The sequence below is a fragment of the Phodopus roborovskii genome, unplaced genomic scaffold (assembly GCF_943737965.1).
Source record: "Phodopus roborovskii unplaced genomic scaffold, PHOROB, whole genome shotgun sequence".
NCBI lineage: Eukaryota > Metazoa > Chordata > Mammalia > Rodentia > Cricetidae > Phodopus > Phodopus roborovskii.
Window position 1 is genome coordinate 4,027,887 of NW_026126484.1, and position 23,345 is coordinate 4,051,231.

The 23,345-nt window shown below is 38.7% G+C and overlaps 2 protein-coding genes across 2 annotated transcripts in view; both read left to right on the forward strand.

Moving 5' to 3' along the window:
• Positions 1-205: 205 nt before the first annotated feature.
• LOC127229617 (uncharacterized protein C10orf95-like) lies at positions 206-811 on the forward strand. Its single transcript, XM_051194692.1, has one exon. It carries the CDS (start codon positions 206-208, stop codon positions 809-811), a length of 606 nt encoding a protein of 201 aa, XP_051050649.1.
• The window catches only part of Rala (RAS like proto-oncogene A), a 43,435-nt gene continuing 20,367 nt past the window's right edge, over positions 278-23,345 (forward strand). The window contains exon 1 of the mRNA XM_051194674.1: positions 278-485. The gene's annotated coding sequence lies outside the window, so the exon portion shown is untranslated. The remainder of the gene's footprint in view (positions 486-23,345) is intronic.

The following is a 23,345-nucleotide window of genomic DNA, read 5'->3' on the forward strand; positions in this document are numbered from 1 at the left end:
AGCAAGATGGCGGCGTCTCCCTCCCCCTCCTTTCCCCAGGAGCCCCTTCGTGTCCTGAGGGGACGAAGACGCCGCGGCCAGGGAACCCCGGCCAGGCGTTGGGAGGTAATTAGGCTTCGCAGACGGAGACAGCCACCGTGAGGCCGCCTGAAGGATGTCCCACTGAGCCTCGCCAGTGTCCGTAGAGCCTTTGTTCGTGGCCGCCATGGTCTTTCCGGCCCCGCGGACCGGAAGTTTCGGCGGGCGCCCCGCCCCACTCCCCCGCGCCCCGGAAGTGATCTGGGGCGGCTGCTGCAGAGCGGCCGGGAGGAGGGTGGGTCTCCCCAGAGCGGAGTGCCGGAGTCCTCCTCCTCCGCCGCCCAGGCCGCCGCCGCCCTCCGGACTCCTGCCGCGCCCCGCGCGGAACTCCGAGTGCAGTGCCGAGCGCGGCCCGGTCGGCACAGCCGAGGCCCGAGAGCCCGCGGGGCGAGCAGCTCGCGGTGCAGGTGAGCGCCCGCGGGCTGGGGAGGCCGGGCCGCGGCGGGGGTGTGTCCGACGGGCCTGGCCCGCGGCCGCCGCGATGCACGTCCCGCCAGTCGCCCGGGCTAGAACCTGTCTGCGCCCCGACAGCGGGCGGCCTCTCGGGAAGGTCACCTGCATCACGCCGGTGACTCCCAGGGCCGCGCCCGGGCGGTGCCCGCGACCTGGGGCCGCCGCAGCCGCAGTCCCTGCGCCGCACTCCACCCCTGGCCTCCCTCGCCTTCAATCCACTCCTTGCCGGTACAGAGCAGCTGCTTTTCAAGCTTCTCCGCCAGGGTTTGGTGCCAGTTAAAGGAATGGCTTTTTCAGACTGAAGTCTTTGGACGCTTCGCGTCCAGCTGAATGCTCATGGGCTCTTGTACAGGTTTAGCCTCTAGAAGAGGAAGGGAATGTGGGTATTGTGGGTGTCTTCCGCGCTTGGTTCCTGAAAGATGTCCAGGAGTAGAAGACAAGATTTGTGTGCTTTAATTAGGTATGAGTGTGTTTGAGTGGACGGGCGTGGCGGCTTGAGGTGGACTTGGGGTAAATTAAGGAATTAACTGGCCTTTGCTTGGAAACCAGAAAGTCCAGACTTGTGAGAGCTCATCCAAGTGTCTTTGAGCTTCTGTGAGAAGGAACTCTGGTGCCACGCCCTACCTGTCAAGCTGGAAAGCACCCAATCCACAGTTTGGGTTTTTGTGCCGGGAGAACCTTTATTTCTGTAAATTCTTTTCCTGTAAATAAATTACAGCTTTAACCACGTTCCCAAAATTGGGTAACATATTCATTACTGACAATATAGAAGACATTTCTTTTGGCTTATGTTTGTTAATATGTCCAAGAGTATCATTGGCTTATGTTTTTTTGTATCTGTTGATACAATATTCTTGTAAATGACTCTTGTGACCTTTAAGATGTTTCTTACACCCAATCTTAATCAAAAAGAGGAAGTTAAGAGTTGATACTGCTTGGAAATACACGGCAGAGCAGGGTTGCTCAGAGTGGCTCATTTTGAAGTCTTCTAACACCCCAATGTGACCTTGCATCTTTTCCCAGCAGGAACTTTCATGTTTCTGTCCTGAGATCCACATGTTTCCCTCTGCTGAGTGTGCAGTTGTGTGTAACATTTATTTTGAAGCAGTATTTCATTACAACACTTTTTCCCTAGGGTTTTCAGGGTGGGGAAGACTAATTATAGGAAAGAATCTTGCTCACCACTTTAAAGGGAATATTTTGGACTATGGATGGTTGCATTATTTTCAGTTCAGGGATGTCTAAATGAAAAGCAAGCTGCAGATGTCTTCTTCTAGTAAGTATATGATGGCCCTGGCTTTCTAAAGAGCACTGTTTCTACAGAGCACAAATAAATGTACCAATACTACTTCTTATTTATGGAACCACCAAACTAATAGGTTCTTGTATTCTTTCATAAATGGTAAGGACAGTCATTTTACAAATACTGGCATAATAATCTGAATGTTAACTAGGGAAGAGATTATGATCTTGAAGTGTTAGGAGATAGTATGTTTCCATTGTTTTATAAGATATTTTAATTCTTAGATTAAGGAGAGGGAAGCCTTTGGTTTCTTTTTTCTTTAACTTTATTTTATTTGCATTGGTATGAAGGTATCAGGTCCCTTGGAATAGGAATTACAGACAGTTATGAGCTGCCATGTGGGTGCCTGGAATTGAACCCAGGTCCTCTGGAAAAGCAGCCAGTGCTCTAGGCCAAGCTTTGGTTTCTCAACATTACTATGTAGAAGTTAGGTTTCCCTTCTTTAATTCAACAGCCATCATGGCATTAATAGTTCTCATTTATTGATTGCCACTCTTACTTAAGGATTGTAATGATGCTAGTACTACTTGTATTTTTTTCTTATCTCCACAATATCTCTGCAAGATGGGTGGTCTTTCCCCAGTGCTAAGAGATATTATTTGGCCAGAGGCACAGCTCATAAGGTAGTGTGTAATAGAGCTTGGATTTGAAAGTACAGTAACCAGTTCTAAGAGCGCTGAAAATGGCAGCTAGTCCTTAAAGTCCTAGGAAAGATGATTGTGACTGAGCTGAGTGTCCAGAAAGCCAGATACTGCTTCTTAGCCATGAAGTATGACCTGGTGTCACCAGTGACCCTAGCCAAGGAGTGTCAAGTGGGAATTGCTGGCATCTTTATCTCCAGGGTGCTTGCAAACACAGTGAGTGTACCCCTACATACAGTCTGTGTGTGCCTAGAGGAAAGTGGTAGAGCATTGTTCTTGCTGATGTCCCAGTAGAATACTAGGACCTCCCCACAGGCGCTCTGATGACTTTATGCTCCTGCAGCACCTGTGTGAGATGAGTGCCATGCCTGTTTGAAATCATGTTTGTTTTCTTTTTCTTTCTGCCACTGATGTAAGTGTGATCCAGGTAGGACAGTAGGAAGAATGTTTAAAAAAACACACAATACTTGCTGAACTCTGTTTGTGTAGGTCTGATTGTTTCCCCCCTCCCTTTGCAAGTATGTACTAAAAAAAGAAACAAAAAACAAAACAAAAAAAGTTTTAATGGGTTTAGTCTAGAGGATGTGTCTGTCTATTGGTTTAAAAGATGAGAAGGAAGAGGCTATTGCTCCAAATAACAAAGCTCCTTTTGCACCCTTATGAGGAACAGTCTCTTAACTGTGAGACACCTTTTTTTAGTATGTTACTGTGTTTAGAAAAAGTTGCTTTTCAGAGAGACAATGAAATTAAAGCTCTGTGAGGCTTTTAAAACTGCAGAAATTTTAGAAGGGAATTTTCATCATTGATTTAATCATACATGAAAGTGGAGGTTTTATTTCCTCAAAACCAGGAGAGTAGTCTTTATAAGCCATTAAATAATTTTTGTTTTTCCAGGCAGTGTTTCTCTGTATTGCTTTCAAGCCTGTCCTGGAACTAGCTCTGTAGACCAGGCTGGCCTCAAACTCACAAAGATTCACCTGCTTCTGCCTCCTGAGTGCTGGGATTAAAGGCATGGACCACCAACGCCCCAGCAAATAAATATTCTTAAATGCAAAAATAACTTTGAATAGCTGAAGGAAAAAGTATCACTCATGTAAAAATTAAATATGACACTTTTCTGAGAACTTTGCACAGTATTAGATACAAGAGACAGAATACCAAACATACATAATTTCCTCAACTCCAAGTTCCAGTTTTTTTGTTTGATTCAGTTTTGAAACTGTCAGGCTTTCACAGTATAATTATGGACAGTCATGCAGTGTGAAGGTAGATGAAAATCCTATTTGCACGAAGGATATGATGGTGGCAATTTAAGTCACAAGATGTCTGTGTCTTTTTTTTTTTAAAACAGTCCAATAGCTATGGTGGTACCCATTGAAAATGGAGGCAGCTCAGTGGGTTTCAAGTGCTTTTATTCTGATTACTGAGACTCCTGCTTGCCTGGTTCACCTTGTAATCTTTTCCTCATATTTAAAACAGACATCATATCTTAATGGTTGAAATCCTATGGGTCCTTTTCCAACATTATCCTTATCTGGTACATAGAACCTTCCAGAAGCTACTTACCTAACTCCCTCACTAGCCTCATCCTTTTGCAGGAGCACAGTTCTAACAGTGCTACCATCTGAGAATCCGAGTGCTTACTCAGGTGATCCCACTCTTCCCCCAAGTCCAGTAAACTGTGAGTCCTTCAGACTCCAGTTAGTTTACACCTTTTCCAAGAATTGTGTCTAGTTGGGCTTTTTCTTCTTAGATCCATATCTTAAAAGAAAGAAAGAAGAATCTTTAATACTGGACTAAGTAGGAGTAGCTGAGTACTATGGTCATGCCTCTAACTCAGCTGAGGCAGGATGACTGTAAGGTGAAGTAAGTAGTGAGACTCTGCCTTAGGTTGGAGGGAGTCTGCTGTGCTTCCATGACTATTCCAGAACTTACTGGAATATGCTTGTGGAGAATGCTTTTATCCACTTATTTCAAGTTTTGTTGTATTCTCATGGCTGCTGAGTTCCCAGTGTGTGCCACAGTGTAGTTTTCTTTTGTATTTTTCTTATTATAAGCGAATTGAATGCTTTTAATATGCTTAAGAAGAAATATATTATTAGCCTGGTTTTCTACATGATTTTTTTTTTTTGGCATTTTTTTAACTTCATCTTTTCAATGTTCTCTTTTTGTATTTAAGAACATTAGTTTTTAATTGTTATAAGTTAAGATATTTAGTTGCTTAAGTTGTTTTTGTCATGAAAATTTTTCTTTTGCTTAATCAAATATATTCATCTTAAACTTACTTCATCTGGAGTTCTAACCATAGAAAGCTTTTCTGTGCCCTTAGGTTATGGAGGAATTTCTATTTTCTTACAGTTTTATTTCTCATATTTAGTTCCACATGGGGCATAATTCTATATATGAAGTGATAAATGAATGTAATTTACTATGTTCCAAATATTGATTGTAGTTATCAAGTGCCATTTATGAAAACCAGTATTTTGCTCATTTGACACATGTTGTATGAAGCTGGGTGTGTTTCATTCTGTATGCTTCTTTGACCAGTGGTGTGCCAATACCAACACTCACTCTTAGAGGTTTCTGTCACACTGAGGTAGGTCTGCTGTACTCTTGGACTGGGTAGTCCCCATTGCAGTAGCTCTTCCTCAGTGTTTCTGTGGCTCTCTAGTTTTGCTGTGTTTTGTTCTCCTAGTGAATTTTAGCACCAATTTGCATGATTCTGTTGCTGTTCTTACTGGAATTGCATTGAATTTATGGATTTACTCAGGAGCAATTGACTTCTTGATGGTATTGAGACACTTTAACATTAATGTAAAATGTCCTTGTTTCCTTGTTTATTTTTGTCTTTAAGAACTGACTTAGGTTTTTAAATACAACTTCTATGTTTCTTATTTAGTCACATTTTAGCCTTTTTTAAGTACATCTCCAAACTGATTATTATTTATGCATATAAATACTGTTGATTTCTGCTCATTTTCCTGATACCTTGCCAAATTCATTTACTTTATACTGTTTTCTCTTAGGCTTTCCAATACTGTCACATCTGTAAATACAACTCTTCTTCCTTCTTCTCTGTGTTTATCTTTTAACATGTCTAATTTCTTTAGCTGGTCTCTCTAGAACAGTATTAAGTGGCTATACTGATGCATACAGTGTACCTGGATATTGATTTGGTGTTTCAAATACTGCAGTTCTCTGCTGTCCCTTTAAGAGAGATTTAAATAGAGACAGATACATTGAGAGGCAGTCAAGGCTGGGTTTCCTGGGGGGAAGCAGCAGACTATAATGATGAGCCATGTTAAGACTGCTTGGTGTTTCCCCAGTTTATGTATAGATCCTGTTTTCTTTCAACTTCTCTGTGGTGTTCTTCCAGACTTTACTGTTGTCTTCCCTCAGCCTCATAAGCTGCCATAAATATAAAAATTGAGGGGATCTCCTATAGAATTTCTCTGTCTGAAGTGGTTTATGAACTTTGCAGATGAATTCAGGTCACTTTATCCTGCTGTGGCTCTGGCTTGCATCATTGGTTCTTCAGGGCATATAGTAAAGCTGATGTGTAATCCGATGAGTGTATCCAGGGATAACTGAGAGTACACAGCTATGGGGTAGTTCTAGACAGGATTATCCAAGGGCCTGGATCATCTGGCTTTGCGGTTGGCCTTTCTTCAGTTTATGTTTCATAAGAATAACTTTGTTTCATAATGAAGATTGAATCTAGGACCTTGCGTATGCTGGGCAGGTGCTCTATAACTGAGGTACACCCCAGTTAGTACATAGATTCTTGTAATTTCTGGATTATGTAGGTCCATGTGTGAGGATCAATCCATATCCCATTGTTCACTGTTTAAATCTTTCCTCTCCCAGGAGTGGTAGGCAGTTATTTTCTTGAACCTTAGACTGCAGAGCTTGTCCCTCGATGTCCCTGCACTAGCCTATTTATCCTTACTGTCATAGATGTGCTATCAGGGTATTAATAATCTCTTATTGTCCTAGGTTGATAACATCTTCCTGGATATCTTGGTCCATGCCCTACTGTGCATCTCTGCTTTCCTATATAGGAAAGCATTTTCTCTGCATCTTGCTGCCTCATTGGCCTGGAATTTTGATTTGTTTGGGGAACTTCATTCTTTGGAGACCCTCAGATCTCACTCTGGCACATATTGCTTGCTGTCGTAGTACAGAGTTTGTAGTAATTTTCTCTCTCTCTCTCTTTTTTTTTTTTTCAAGAACATCTGGCCTGGAATTTTTGACCCCTTGCCTCCATTATGCTAAGATTGCGGGAATGTATCACTTCACTTGGTTCCACTCATCTTTTTTGCTGAAGACATTCAGTCTGTGAAAGAAAATATGTCTTCTGAGGCTTTAGGTTTCTGGGACACCAGCCCTGATCACTTAGTACTTAGATAATTAGTACCTTTCCCACGGCCCTATTAGTCCCTCAAGTCTCCCTGATTCTCCTGTCTGTGTGCTGCAATAGAATAATTCTCTATGTCCCTTTATTATTTATTATCATTTGCTATTTTTGTTTGTTGTTTGCTTAATTCCAAATAAGTGAAAAACTGCCTTTGTCCTATTCTTGCTTTCAGTTCAGAAAATTCACTCCTACTTGTGTTTTTTTTTAAGTCTATATTTGTCTTGTTACAGTTACTTGAAATTTGTGTGTTTATTGCTTTGCTTTTCTATGACTTGTCCTTTAATGTTTTGCCCCATTTTTATGCAATGAAGAGGCTAATTCTTTTTTAAAACATTGAAATATTCATCTACCGTAACCTCATCCTTTTTTAAATTTCATAGTTCAGTGGATTTTAGTATAGTCAGGAAGTTATGCTATCTTTACCACTCCTAGAGCACTTCCATTGCCTCTTGAGAAAGTTGTGCCCATTTGCTAGCTATCACTGTAGATTATCCTGTCTTGCAGGGTCTCTTTAGTTGCTGTATTTCATGTGTCTACAGATTTGCCTATTCTGGATGTTCTAGAATTCCATAGAGGGTCTTTTGTATCTGACTACTTTGTTTAACATGGTGTTTTTCAGACTTCACCATGTCATAGCATATATGAATACTTCATTTTTGTATGATTGAATAATTTGTTGTATGAATATGTTGTGCTTTATCTATTGATTAGTTGATTGATATTTGAGTGGCTTCTGCTTGGAGGTTTATGTTACTATCTTAACACTGAACTATATCTGCTGACTTACCTTTAAGATTTTGAGGAATGGTCAAAGTATCCCCTAAGGTACTTGTTCCATTTGGTGAATATTTGGAAGAACTAGCAATGTGTTTCCAGTTGTATTCCATCTTACTGTCCATTTTTTTGTTTATAACCATTGTAGTAGGTATAATTTCTACATTATTTCATCTGCTAGGGCACTTTAAGCAGTCTTATCTGTGAAGTAATCTGTACTTTAGCACATCATGTCTTTTCTTCTTGTCTTTAAGATCAAATACTGAGAAAGCTTTATTATAAGAGTTATAAATGTGACTTTTTTGAACTAAGTAAATTTCCTTTTTAGTTCACTAACAAGGTTTATGTTTTACATTAGCATTTTGTTGAGCTTCATACTATTAAAAATTATATTTTAATGTGTGCATGTGTTTATGTCTGTGTCTTTATCTGCTGTGTATACATGAATGTCCAAGGAGGCCTAAGAGGGTGAGATCCCCTGAAACTTGAGGTACAGGTGGTTATGAGTTGTCTGACATGGGTGTTGGGAACTGAACTTCTGTCCTTTGGAAGTGCAACAAATGCTGGCAACTGTTGAACCATCTCTCTAGTGCCACTGTTAAAACTTTAAAGTATTAAAATACATTGTTATTTTAGGTAGAGGAGTTAGTATTTATAGGGAATACTGGCTGTATCTCTTAAGTGAATGGTGTAGTGTTGACTACAGACTGCAGAACCCAAATTTTAGGACTAGAGTAACCAAAAATGGTAGTTTCATGATACACACACACACACACACACACACACACACACACACACACACCATGCTTTTTTTATTTTATTTTTGAAACAGTACCTTTCTCTGTAGTACTAGAATTATAAGTGTGACCACACCACCATACCTGTTCTATCTATATCTGCTATTTGTTAAAGATACAGTGAGGGCTAATGATATGGTTCAGTGAGTAAAGATGCTCGCTGCCAAGTCTGACAACCTTAGTTTCATATGCAGAACCCACACAGTGGACAGAGAGAATCAATTTCCACAAGTTGTCCTCTGACATCTACCCACTTAGAGTGGCATACTTGCATCCACACTCATCACACACACACACACACACACACACACACACACACACACACACACAATAAATGTATAACAAACTTAATAGAGATCAAATGAGAAGCTGGATGTGGTTACATGTTTGTAACCTGATCACTCAAGATGCTGAGACAAGACAACTGAAAGTCATATGAAAAGCAGCCTGGGCTACATAGTGAGCCTTGTCACCAAAAACTAAAAAGTAAAATTAATGTAAATTGAACAAATAAGAGTTCATTTGGAATGTTTTATTTTGAAACTTTTCACACCTACAGAAAAGTTAGAAGAGCAATACATTGGATACATACAAACCCTCACTTGTATTCATCATCCACTGATTATTGTTTTTTCAATTTATTCATTCATCCATCCATTCAGTTTAGTGTTGGGGATTGAACCCAAGGCCTCATGTATCTGCTGGGTATGCTACTGATGAGCTACATGACAGCCCTGATTTTCATTTTGCTACCTTTGCTTTTCCTATATTCTTTTCCAGGAATTTCCCTTTGCCTTTTCTGGACAGAAGATAAATATTGAGTCATATATGTGGACTTTCATGCTTTTTAAAAAAAATTTGGCGTGTTTTTTATGACTTGTTCATACTGAATATAAAACGACATCTCATGGTGATGAACTCTGTTTATGTAGTTATTTTTGTCTCCACTTCCCAGGTGCTGGGATTCCATGTGTTCATGGTCACTTTTGTGGTACTGAAGATTGAATCCAGAACTTTGTGCTTGCTAGGCAAGCCCTTTTCAGACTGAGCTACATCCCTAGCCCTCCTTGTGATTTGATTTGCATGTTGGGCATCTCTATGTTCTTAGAGGACATTAATATATCTTTTTTAGTGAAATGACTAATATAGGCCTCCATATTTCTTTTTAAATTGAGTTGGTGCCTTATTATTATTGAGTTGTGTATGTTCTATATATTAGATTATATATATTTGCCTTTCATTAGATGTGTATCATTAATAAATGATTTAGTTGATGAGTGCTGGTATTCTGTAATGACGTTAACCATAAGTTATGTGTAATGCTTTGTCATTTGCTATGAAGCTGCTTTTTGAGGGTTGGAATTTAAACCCAGACTTTTCTCAAGTCTTCTGCATGCTTATTATTGAGCCACATGCATAGCTCTTGATTTAGTTTTGTTGTGGTGGAGTGAGGAGTGGATAGTTAATTCCCTCTATAAAAGGAAGAGATGATGCACAGACAGATATGTGTGCTTGTCTTGTTTTATGGTGTTATATCATTCTGTAGTGAATAGATGGTTGGTTAATTATGAAGTATTTAAGAATAAAAACTTGTTTGTTACCTGATTAATTTTGGCCCTGATCAGACTTTATGAGTAGCACTTTTTCCAAACACATGTAACACATGGTTTAAGATAAAATATCCCAAAATTTTCCATGTCCTAAGGAGGTGAAGGTACTGTAGTAACAGGGAAATAACCTGATAATGGCCCAATCCTACTTTTTCTAGCCATTCTTTTACCTATTTTCTTTAGCTCTCTGAGTAGGGTTATATCCAACTGATTTGGAGTCTGTGCATTCCTACAGATTGCAGAAACCAATCTTATGTGGTACCCTTCCACATTCACTGAAGTGGGTCTCTCAAGCTGTGTTAGTGCTCATATGTTACATGATTCATCTTTGAAGTGATTTTTTTTTTTAAGTAAGGCGTTCCCAGTTCATTTTCATAACTGGGTGTGTGATAGGTATGATGACAATGATGAGGACTGTTGACTTAGCTGATTTTCCTGCTCAATACCAGATTTCTTTTTTTCTTCTCACTTGAAGTCGTTGTTTTATCTAAATCCTGAATCAGTAATAAAATTAATTGTTCATATAGTTGAGCAAGTAATTGTGTGGATTTTGCATTTCTTCCATACACTGCCTTCCAATATATGAATGATTTCTTTTCAGCATGTAAAGGGGGACAGATTTAAAAGGTTATCTAGTATATTTCTTCACCTGCAGGAGAAGCATCTTAGTGTTTAACTGCAATAGGTTCTCTAACAAAAAATACCTATAAAGGAAAAAGAGATTATTTAATGTACGTGACACACATGAGAGGAAAGTTCAATGAAGAGTGACACAGAGCAGTGGCTAATGTAGTAACTTCAACAAAGAATAACATTTGTGGAGAATTATAGGATTACCCCCCCAAACACACAAACAAAAAAATGATTTTATGATTTCAAGGACTAGGAACTAGGAAGAGGTGTGCATGGGAAGAAACTAATGGAATGAAATTTATATATGAATTTTATGAGTGTTGTCTAGAATCCACTGCAGTGGTTTAACCTGTCTCTTGGCAGAAAAGAGGTGGATAGAGAACTGGCCCTTACTTTCTACATCTTGATTGCCTTCAACTTAAAAAAAAAGGGGGGGGGTCATAGGCATGGTTTCTGTTCTTTACCCCCACACCTTTACAACTTACACACACACACACACACACACACACACACACACACACACACACACCCCTATCCAGCCACTACCCATGGTTAAACACTTGTAGTGGAGCTTGGAATGTGCTTCATGTGGGGATGTTTGCATTTAAAAAATGTAGGGGACATTATCTTGAGCCTTCTCTTTGATCTTTGTTTTTTCTAGATTACACACTTAAGAACTTGTTAAACTGTATATCTGGTAACAGACTTGAAGCCATTTACTGTGTCATATAACTTACTCAACTCAGGGAAGCTGGTAGTTATAAAACTGGTGCTTCCCACATGATCCACCAGTTCATCTCTTTAGTTTGACAACATCCTAGTTTTAAAAGAGTTAACCTATCGTTAACTTATTCAAAGCTTAAGTTTAGAGACCAAATATGAATCCCTAGAATCTATAGATTACCTTTTGTTGTTGGGTCCTAACCTAGGCAATTTCAGATTCAATGTTTCCATGTACTGATCCAAACATACAACATGTGGTAGAAAATCACTGTATCTTTAAAAATTAGGAAGTAAACTCTATCTGTCTCTCTCTTTTAATAAAATACTTTTCCGCATCTAAATTAGAAATTCCAAGACCACACTGGTAACAAGTTGTTATTCATTTGATGCTCAGGAATATCATTAGGCCACAGTACCTCACAAGATTGTGCTTGTTAAGTAATTTCCCAGTGATTTTTTTTTTTATGAGTAAAAGAAAACTACTGAATGCAGGTAGTCACATAGGTTGTAGTAGTCAGTAAGGGACATGTATGGGAGGGAGTCAAAAGACAAAAAGGCTGAAAATACTAGTTATAACCCATAAGAAAAAGATTAAACTTGAGATAGCTAATCTTGATTGTCAACACACCTGCTGAAAACAGGGACACCCCTCCCCCCAGCACCCCAGTTGAAGAATTGCCTTCTCCAAATTGGCCAATAGGCATAATGTGGGACATTTTCTTGATTACTAATTGATATGGGAGGGTCCAGTCCACTGTGGGTAATACCCTTCCTAGGCAGGTGTGCCTGAACTTGTAAGAAATGTAGCTGAAACATGAGCCTGGGAGCAAGCCAGTATAGTGTGGATCTGCTTCATTTCCTGCCAATGGCATCTGTCTTGAGTTACTGCCTAATTTCCTTTGATGAAGGTCTATGATCTGCTAGTATAAGATAAAATAAACCCTTCCCTCCCCTCAGTTGCTTTGGGAAAGAGTATAACACTTCAGCAACAGAAATCAAACTGGAAAAAAAGATCATCATACTGATATTTGGCCATCCAGAAATTTTTAAGGAACTGTGTTGTTAAATTGAAGAATTTGTGAAACAGATGAAATTCCTACTTAAGAATCTATATGCCTGTCATTATTGTGCTATTGCATAGTGCCATAACTCTTGGTGGTGTATCAAGAATGGAAGAAAGGACCTTGACATTTTTCACAGTAAGGATATTATAAATGAGATTAATTTCTGTTTAACTTGTAGTTTTGTTACATCTTTAACTTTGTGATATATATACTAACAATTTGTTTCTTAATCAAAACTTGTGTTGTTTAAAATCCCAGAATTAAAAAATCTTTGTCAAAGCATCACTATCATTGAGACTATAAAATAGTGGAGTTATCCTTGCTTTTAATGATATTTTAATAACTTCTTATTAAAATTTCCTATATTATGCATAATTAGAATGCATGGCATCGAATGCAAAATTTGTGCAAGAGTAAGAGACCCATATTCTGCTCATAAATTACTTGTGTTTCACTATATTAATAAATTAACTGTAATGTAACCAAAACTTTGATGAATTTTGGACCTTAATTGTAAAGTACCTTTTAGTTAGAAGTATTGAAATTATAATTGTAACTTAACATTAGGATTTAGAACTGAACACGCGCGCGCGCGTGCACACACACACACACACACACACACACACACACACACACGGAAAATACTATTTCTTATTGTCCTAGTTAGGGTTTCTATTGCTGTGAAGAGACACCATGACCATGGCAACTCTTATAAAGGAAAACATTTAATTGGGAATAGCTTATAGTTTGAGAGGTTTAGTCCATTATCATCATGGCAGGACATGGCAGAATGCATGCAGACATGCTGTGGAAGAAGGAACTGAGAGTCTTACGTCTTGATCAGCAGGCAACAGGAAATAAACTGATCTAGACTTAGCTTGAGCATAGGAGACCTCAAAGCCCAACCCCACAGTGACACACTTCCTCCAACAGGGTCACACCTACTTCAGCAAAGTCACACCTCCTAATAGTGCCACTCCCTATGAGCTTACGGGGACCAAATATATTCAAACTACCTCACTTATGGTATAATTATTAGTTCAAGGGTAAATAGCAAGCTGCTTCTTATGGCCTTCTTTGCCGTATTAGTCATATTAGTCAATACCCCCCCTCTTTTTTTTTTTTTTTTTTTTTTTTTTTTTTTTTTTACTTTGTCATGGTATAGGATATGAAGGCACAAGAGTTCAGAAGCAACTTTTCCCTTTTAAGCTACTCTTGTGAACATATGTTGAGATGAAAGTTGCTAGTTGCTATTAATGCTTTTTCTTCATACACAAACTGGGATGAATTGGTGGTTATGTTTTGTAAGTGGAATGGGAAAATAACAGCAACTGGGGGTGTATTTGTTTTGTTTTTTGTTTTTTTGTTTTTTAAGGCTCTATTGGTTGTTCTTTAACATTTGGAACTAATGGTATGCATCTGTTATCTATAGTGTAAAATCTCAAAGCAGCACCCTTGTGGTGGAAGACACAGTGTATGGTATCACAGTGCAAGTCTTGTTTAGTAGCAAAACAAAAATGAGCCTAGCCTTTCAACCCTGTACTCTTTAATTTTATTCTTCAATATTATCTTAGCTGTGTGGAACCTTAGTATTTTCAAATTTTAAAACTAACCAGTATCCACATTGATTCTATAGATAAATAGGGGAAGTATGTCATTTCTACAGTATGAGTGTTTGTCTTAGTTACTTGTTTCATTGCTGTGATAAAGTATCCTGACAAAACCAGTATAAGGAAAAGAGAGTTCATTTGGGTTCACCCTTCAAGGGAACCAGTTCTTCATGGAATGTAGGAGCTTGAAGCAGCTGGTCACATTGCATCCATAGGCAAGAAGCAGAGGGAGGAGAATGATTGTACTCAGCTCAAAGTCTTTTTATTCAAGAGAGTTTTATAATTTTATTTACCACCCCCATTAAAGGTAGGTCTTCTCATCTCAACCAAACCAAATCTAGGTTACTCCTCACAAACATGCCCAGAGGACAACCTACTTTACATAGTCTCTCAGCAACCATCACTATATTCTAACCCATTAACACAGTCTAAATTATTGCTTCAGTTTCTCAGCAGTGTTTCCTAGTTTTCTAGAAAAGTTGTTTGTGGTAGCTGTGCTTTAAGATGTCCACCAAATGTCTTTGCTTCTTTATATTCAAACCCTTGTGTGGTTCCTTTCACAATAAATAATGGCAAACCTGGAGATCCAAAAGACTATTGAGAAGTAATATTAGCATGGGATTTCAAAGGCCTATAAAAGTAGTGCAGCACCTGCTTTCCCTTGTTAGATAACCCAGTATAGAAGACATGAGCTGTCACATCATGATGACCTTAAATTAGCCCAGTGGAGAGGCCCAAGTGCCAAGGAACTGAGGTCTCCTGTCAACAACCACATGAGTGAACCATCTTAAAAACAGATTGTCATAGGATAACAACATCCATAAGAGTTGTGAATTGTATCAGGCAATTGAAAGGTAGCTGGATCTAATGCATGGGCCAAAGGTTTGGGGATGACTTACACATGAAGAGTTAGTAAGGAACAACAAGTGTACCTTCATATTTGTGTGGGGACCTCAGCATAACTGAGTGGTAATGCCATTCACTGAAATTTGCCATCTAGAAGAAAGAACAGGTTGTTTTAATAAGTTCAAGCGTAAGACTATCCCATGGGAGCAGTTGGAAACAGATGGGTGCCATCAACTCAAGTCTTTAACTGTTACGATTGAATTTTGAGTCAAGATACATACTTCCTTGTACAATCTTAAGAGTTTTGTTTACACCTGTGTGGTTCCTGCTTTACAAAACATTTTGATGAATACTATAAAATATTCGAAGGCAGTAAGTATTTGTCCCCAGAATTTAGCTTCATTTCATTTAAAAATAAGCAGGAATGACAGTATGGATTGAGAACTTTAATGATTCTATTGACTTATAAGACAATTCCTTCTGGGAAGAAATGTATTGCCTCTGCCCTTATGGGTCTTGCCCTGTGAGTATTATTTGTAATAACTCAATTATGAAGATTATTTTTGTACTTGTTAGAATCTAGTTGGTTATCTCTGATTAAAGAGTTCCTTAGGTGTCTGTGGCTATTCCAGTGTATTATTTCATAAAACTAAAACTTGTATTGTTGTAGTTTTTGGATTTTCCTAGCTCCATATTTTCATTCCAGCTTAGACATGCAAGTTTATGTGTCTTCAGTATCCATATACTGAACTCCTAACTTCTAAGGTGATACGTTTAGAAAATGGAGCTTTGGGGGTGGGGGTGATTAGGTCATGAATGTACAGCCCTCAAGAAGGGATTTGTATAGTCCCTGAGAAATCCTCTTTCCTCATACCATGTGAAATTACAATGAGAAGAGAACTATCTTTGAACCAGACTCCATATATTCTGGCACCCTGATCTTGGTTTTTGAAGTCTTAAGAATTAAGAGGAATAACGGTGTTTTGTTCTAGCTTTGGAGTCCTATTTATATGGCTTATCACAAAAATAAAAAGTCCAAAAACTGTTGCCTTCTTATTTGTGTTATAATTAAAGATCAAGATGTGAGTTTCTAAGCCCTGGAGTAGTCTTTAGCAACTGTTGTGTATATCAGGACATTTTCCTGGGAAGTCACACTTAAATCCCTTCCTATCAGTCTTTTAATGCTGTCTCTAAAGTCACACAAGGGAGAGCAAGTTGGCTCACTTGTCATACAAGCCTGACTACCCAAGTTTGATTTCTGGGATGCATGTAAAGTTAGGAGAGAGCCAACTTCACAAAGTTCTCTTCTGATCTTCACACTGTGTTCTCTCTCGTTCTCTCGTTCTCTCTCTCTCTCTCTCTCTGTCTTGCGCGCGTGTGCGCATATCTCTAATAATAATTTTTTTAGTTAGTTATATCCAAATTTTAGAGTTTTAAATATTTTAAAGGTTCTAGGACTTTGTTTTCAATTTTTTCTTGCTATACATACAGACCTGAATAACTTGGTCTGTAAAGATTTATGAGCAGCAATAAACCAGATTTTTTTAGAGGATCAGCCTCAGAACCTAGGACCATTGCTACATATTCTAGCCCTCTTTCTGGTTTAGCGTGTAATCAGAGCTTTTTGTTTAAAATACTATAAAAATAAAAAATTATACATACAGTGTTTTTTGAGTTTTGGTTTTTTGAGACGAGGTTTCTCTGTGGCTTTGGAGGCTATCCTGGAACTAGCTCTTGTAGACCAGGTTGGTCTCGAACTCACAGAGATCAGCCTGCCTGCCTCCTGAGCGCTGGGACTAAAGGTGTGTGCCACCACCGCCCAGTATATAAAGTGTTTTGCTGACAATTTTTCATCACCTTCAGAAAACATGCCCTTTTCACATTTAATTAATCCATTCAATAAACATTAAGTCACTACTATATGTTAGGAATTATCTAAGGTAATAGAGTTGTGACGACAAATAAATTGAATAGAATCCCTGCCCACATGGTTGTTATGTTCTACAAGAGAGCATCCATGGGCATAAGAGTGAGTCCTGTTATATCTTCTTCCCCTATAAAGGATAGCAAAAGCATATAGAATAGATAGAGACCATTGTTGGGCTTTATTCTGATGTCATGGAAGTCTTAGAGTAGATACAGTTTGAGAGATTTGTCAACAGTAAGGTCTTAGCTATGATAGTGAAATTAAGGATTTTAACCTGAGCAACTTGATGTTTAGGGTTGCCCTTTTCTAAAAGAGGGAAAGTGAAGAGAGAGACCTGTTGGGGTAGATTAATTAAGAGCTCAGTTTTGGTAGCTTGGAGTACAGACAGTTATGTTAAAAGTTATTAGACAGCTGGTTCACGAATTGAGCAGGAAACTGAACATGAAAAAAATGAAATCTGAAGTGTAAATGAGTATCATTACATATAGCCATACCTAGTAAAGTGATTCAAATGTTCATACCTCCACAGTTCATATTAAAACTCAGTCCACAAGGCAGAGTAGTACCAGGTGGAGCTTTGGAGAGATGAGGTTATGAGGAAGGAACCACAAATGGGATATGTGTATTTATAAAAGGACTAGAGGGAAATGCTCTTACTACTGTATGAGGACTGTGTTTGTCATCTCGAGGTACCATCTTGAAATAAGAATAGTGCTCTATAAACAACAAACCTGCAGCATCTTGATATTAGACTTACTATCTCAAAGATACAGAAATAAATTCCTTTGTTTTGTAACTGCCCAATCTCAAGATATTTTGTTGTTATACAAATAGCACAAGAATTGAGCAAAGTCCTTTGCTAAATATAGATAGAAAAAGGAGGCCCAACTATACCAACGTTTAGAGTGAGGTGAGATCTTAGCTGTGGGGGGAAACAACAATGGTAATTATTTCTCTAGAAATCAAGGTTTTTGTTTTGTTTTAATGTTTTAATAAGGCACTGGCAGGATGGTTTGGTGGTTAAAAGATCTTGAAGCTCTTCCAGAGAACCAGAGTACATTTCCTAATAGCCATGCCAAGCAGCTCCCAACTACCTGTAACTCCGGCTCCAAGGGATCCAACACTCCTCTGGCCTCCATGATCTCTCTCTCTCTCTCTCTCTCTCTCTCTCTCTCTCTCTCTCTCCCTCTCTCTCTCACACACACACACACAGCTTACATACAAATGCACATACATAAGTAAAAATAATTTTTTTAGCCTGATGTAGTGGTGTACACCTTTAATTCCAGCACTCAGGAAGGAGAGGCAGGTGGATCTATGTTATTTTGATGCTAGCCTGGTCTACAGAGCAAGTTCCATGATAAGCCAGAGTGTTACACAGAGGAAACCCTTCTCTCAAAACAAACAAAAACAAAATGAGTTTTCAACGAAATTGTTAATGAAAAAGAGAATGGCTGTCTTAGTGAACTGCTACCAACAAGTGAAGAATAATGAAGATATAAAATTGACTACTAGTCTGAGCAATGTGATCATTGTTGTCCTAAACTAGAGCTAGTAAGCATAGGCATGAGAGATGATGAGAGGAGCACATCAGTGAGTTTAAAAAACTGGGAATAGAGCCCAGCAATTTCTATTCTTTAAGACGAAGGGAGGGTATTCATGTCAGACACAAATTGATGAATGACAAAAGACACTTTTGTGGAGTGGTCTATTGAACTAGCTGCAGTGAACGGAATCTTCTGTATAAGTGAAAGTATTAGGATTACTATGATTATTTATAAAAGGGGCAAAGCCAAATCTACCTCACTGTCAGATTTTAGATAAAAGCTGTTTTGGAATACAGTCATACTCTTTGACTTAGGTATTGTCAATGACTGTTCTGGAGTCCCCGTGGCAGAACTGAGTAGATGCTACCAAGCTTTAAGTGTTTGCTAGAAAGCTTGCTGACTCTAGATTTATAGTAGTTGAAGAAGAGAGGTTGAAATATGAATGGGGAAGGCAAAGAAGCAAAAGTTAAATAAGGGAACTAAATTTTTCCAAGAATGAATTCAAGTGTCTGTTTTGTTCTGGTTAAAAGGTTGGAAATCAGAACCTTGAACTTAGCAAACTGTCTGGCGGCTTAGGTAGTTTTCCCAAGGTGGGTTCTTAGAAAGTCCTTAGTCTCTGTTAGCTTTCTATCTATATGACAAAATTTAAAAAAAAAATAGATCAGTGTAAAAGGAAGAAACATTGTTTCCAGGCCCTTGTGTGGCAGAGCATCATGACATGAAGTACATGACAAAGAGCCACTTGACTCATGGGACAAGCAAAGGGAGGAAAAGAAAGGGAATGAGGAACTAGACCTCGCCTCCTCAGGTTCCCTTCACCCTCTCTCCAGTAGTCTGTTTCTGTCAGCTATGGCTCCATTGGTGGATAATATATTGATGAGATTAGAGGCCCTAGTCCATTTACCTCCCAAAGGCTCCAGCTCTGACTTAGTTGTATTAGGGGTTAAGCCTTTAGACCATGAAGCTAAAGGACATTTTAATCCAAATCATGACAGCAACCAAAATTGTAAGCCAGCTGTGTAGTTATATATTGCTGCATTACAAATCACCCTAGTCTCTACTGCTTGGAACAACATACATTTCTTTCTCTCACACCTTGTGCGAGTCAAGAACCTAAAACCTGCTTAGCTATATGGTTCTAACTCAGTATCTCATCAGACAGCACTCAAACTGAGACTTGGCTAACTGTGGAGAATCTGCTTCCTAGCTTATATCGCTGTTCACAGGAGCTTCAGTTCCTTGCACCTTGGGCCTCTACTTAGAACTACTCACAACATGGCTTTCCCCAGTGAAACATTGAGGGAACAGCCAGAATAGAAACCTTGGTCCTTTATTAATTTATCCTAGAAATGACATACCTTCATCTCAGTGGTGTTGTATTGGTCATACATACCAGCCCTAGTACAACATTGGTTGGGAGCCTTCTTGGGACTCTTGCCCACACAGGCCTAGTAGAATGCCAGTGTTTCTATAGCTGCCCAGAGCAGTTATTTGTGACAATTTGGTTGTATTATAATCAAAATACTTGTAAATTCTTTTCATTTTCAATAATCTTTTTCTTTTTCCTGATTTCAACAGTAACATTCAAGGTAGAAAATTGGAATGCAGATAACCAAATGTCCTAGAAATTGAACATTTTGTATGTATCCTTAGGTTACTTTTACTGAAATTTCATTTGTTAAAAATAAAGATCTTCCATAAATGCTATTTGAAAGCTTCTGTCTTAGTTACTTTTCTGTTGCTGTCACAAAACACCACAATGAAGGAAGCTTATGAAAGAAAGTGTTTCTAGTTGAGCTTACAATGTCAAAGGGTTAGAGTTCATGATGATGGAGTGAAGGCATGGTGTCAGGAAGCTGTAAGGTAACAACTGGCTCTGCAAGCAAGAAGCAGAAATTTCAAAGCCTGCCCCCAGGGCCACACTTTCATTAAGGACACACTCCCTAATCCTTCCTAAATAGTCTACCAATTGGGCACCAAGTATTCAAATATGAACGTGTGAGGGCCATTCAGACCATCACAGGTGCCTTTGCATTTTCCTAAAATTTTGCACCAACATTCAGTACTTTATTTTTTGAGACAGTGTCTTATTATTTGTAGCCTGGGCCTGAATTCAAGATTCTCCTGTTTCTAACTCCTGAGATTATAGTTGCATATCACTATGCCTATCTCCCGACTCACAACATCATTATTAAATGCCTTGTCATTCATTGTCTGACTTTCCATAAATAAATCCTTGTTTATGGGTGCTACCATAAACAAATATTAATCTCCTAAGCACAGTCATGATCCTGATAGCCATTCTGTCCTTCCAAATATTAATTCTCACTAATAACTCACATATATATTCAGCAAAAGCAGTAAGTTTACCACTTACTGTGTATAACATTTATTAAAGGGAGCATAGCCCTGATTTGCTGGTTTGTTCTTCTCTGCCCAGCCCTCTAGTTAGGATTTTGGAGGATGAAAGTTGGGAATTGGGAAAATGATGGTGGAACCCAGGAACTTACATTTGTAGGCAGTCACTTTACTGCTGAGTGCATCCCAGACTCCTAATGAAGAATTCTAAGCAGGGCTCCTTTTCCTCCTGGGGTATAACTCGGGTCATTTTGTAGAGTTGTTTCCTGTGCAAATGTGTATGTGTATGTCTGAAGTAAAACAGACAGCTCACACCAGGAAATCCTGATCCCATGGGGAGTAACACTGATAGAAATCTGGGCTAGAACGCTGGGACATCACTGAGGGGTTGACCACGTGGAAAGCAAGCAGGAGGAAGGGAAAGCAGTGCAAAATCAACTCTGTTTAGCAGCCTTCTGTACCACTGTGGGCATATTTACTTTACCCAACTAAAGAAAAATGGGAGTTTTGTTTTTCTCTTTTTTAAAACTGTCTTGCTTGTAGACCAAGGTAACCTAAAATTTGTGATCCTCAATGGTTTCAGGCATGCACCTTGAGAAAAAAATACTTTTATATTTGTGTGTAGGTACGTGTGCACATGTGGGCAAGTGCAGTTTCCTGTGCTCTTGAGTGTGGAGACTATAGGAAGGTGTAGGTGATGTCTCACTTTATTCCCTTAAGACAGGCTTTCTCGCTGTTCCTGAAGCTGGAGGTTTGGGCTAGACTAGCCAGTGAGTTCTCAGCATCCTCCTGTCCTGTCCTGCAAATGCTAGGGTGACAGCCCTGCCTGGTTTTTATGTGTATGATGGAGATTCAAACTCAGGCTCCCAGGCTTGGACAGCAAACACTCTTAGCTACTGAGCCACCTCTGAAGCCCCCAAAATGTTTTAACTGAAAACGTTTTGATTGAGTTGTATGGACCACGAATAATTTCTATGTTTATCAATGACTATTATAGCAAATCTGCATTAAGGTGGTCATTTTAGAAATAACTAAAGTATATAGAATGAGAAGGAATTTAATCAGCTCAGTCTTCTGCCCCATTTTTGTGTGCTTTTTCTTTGACGAGCACTTATAGGAAGTTCATTCCATTTTTACAGTGATAAACTAGAAAGATTTTGACAGTAAGACAAAATCGGCACATTTTTGCCTTTTCTTCAGTAATTTTATTTTTAAGTTGTAAAAATTGTCTACCATTCGGAACCTTATCTTTTCCAGTTTCTTAATTTTATTTTCAAGAGCAGCGTTTTCAGTTTGATGAAAGTGACTTCATCCATTTGATCTTTGATGGGTTTGCTTTTGGTGTTAAATCTAAAAGTTATTACCTAAGTTAGTGCCACATGCCTACTCCTTGTGTTGTCTTCCAGAAGATTGGTGGGTTTAGCTTGTTTATCTAGAATGGTCCAAGAGTTAGGTAGTTGTTTGTATGGTATGACGTATGGTTGGTTCGAATTTTTATGTATGGATACTTAGTTGTTTCAGCATCAATTTTGAAAAGCTCATCTCTGCTGCATTACCCTTAGCCCCTTTGTTAACAGATGTTGAAAGTTGTTAACAATAGGAATGCCCATCAGAAAGTGAATGGATAAGGAATTGCAGTGTGTCCATATTGCAGAGTACTACTTAGCAATGAAAGGAAATGAACTATTGATAGAAACAACAGGAATGGTTCTCAAAATAGTGCTGAATGAAAGATGCCAGACGAAACAGTGTATATTGTCCCATGAATAAATGTAGCTTTTACATTTTATTTGTTGATTTCTGCATTATCTAGCTTGCCAGGCAAGCAGTTGATTTTCTTTGTTTGTTTTTTTCTTTTAATTTTTAAGAAATCAATTTAAAAGAAGAAAGCAACGTATATTACGTAACTTCATTTCTATGTAAATCTAGAAAATGCTTAACTAATCTATTATAGAAAATCAGATCTATGGAGAGGAGACATGTAGTGGAAAGAAGGGATTATAATTTTCTAAATCTGTGATATGTGCAATATACTTATTATATGGAGTATTTCAGTAACCCTGTTGCAAGTAAAATTCTATGTAGAGAAATAATGATTGGGTCAAGTTTTAATAGTGGAGTCTTTCTTTTCCCATCTAAACATAACATTTGGGAATTTTCTGTGTTGTAAATTAAGTATACCAAGTCATGGCATGTCAGTCCTACCAGGGCCTATTTTTGATATCATTATTCAGCTGTTTACAAAGCCATTTTGGTAGTTGACCCAAATGTTCACAAATTGTCTTCAAGTATTTCATTAGCATAATTTGCAAAATGCATCAGGATTAACATACAACATTTAAAAGGTTGTGAATGAAAGAAAAGAGCAGTGGAAGGTGGTTCTAAGGCATTAGCATCTTAACCTGTGGTCAGTATAGCTTTTGGAGAATTTTAAGTCAGCTCTGCAAACTACTTTCACTCTATTACAAGGTGGATTTACCTTTCATTACAGTACAGGCAATATTCCTAGAAGGGACTTTGAGATCCCTGTGATAATGTAGGTAGTCTGTAGATGTTTTGAGGGT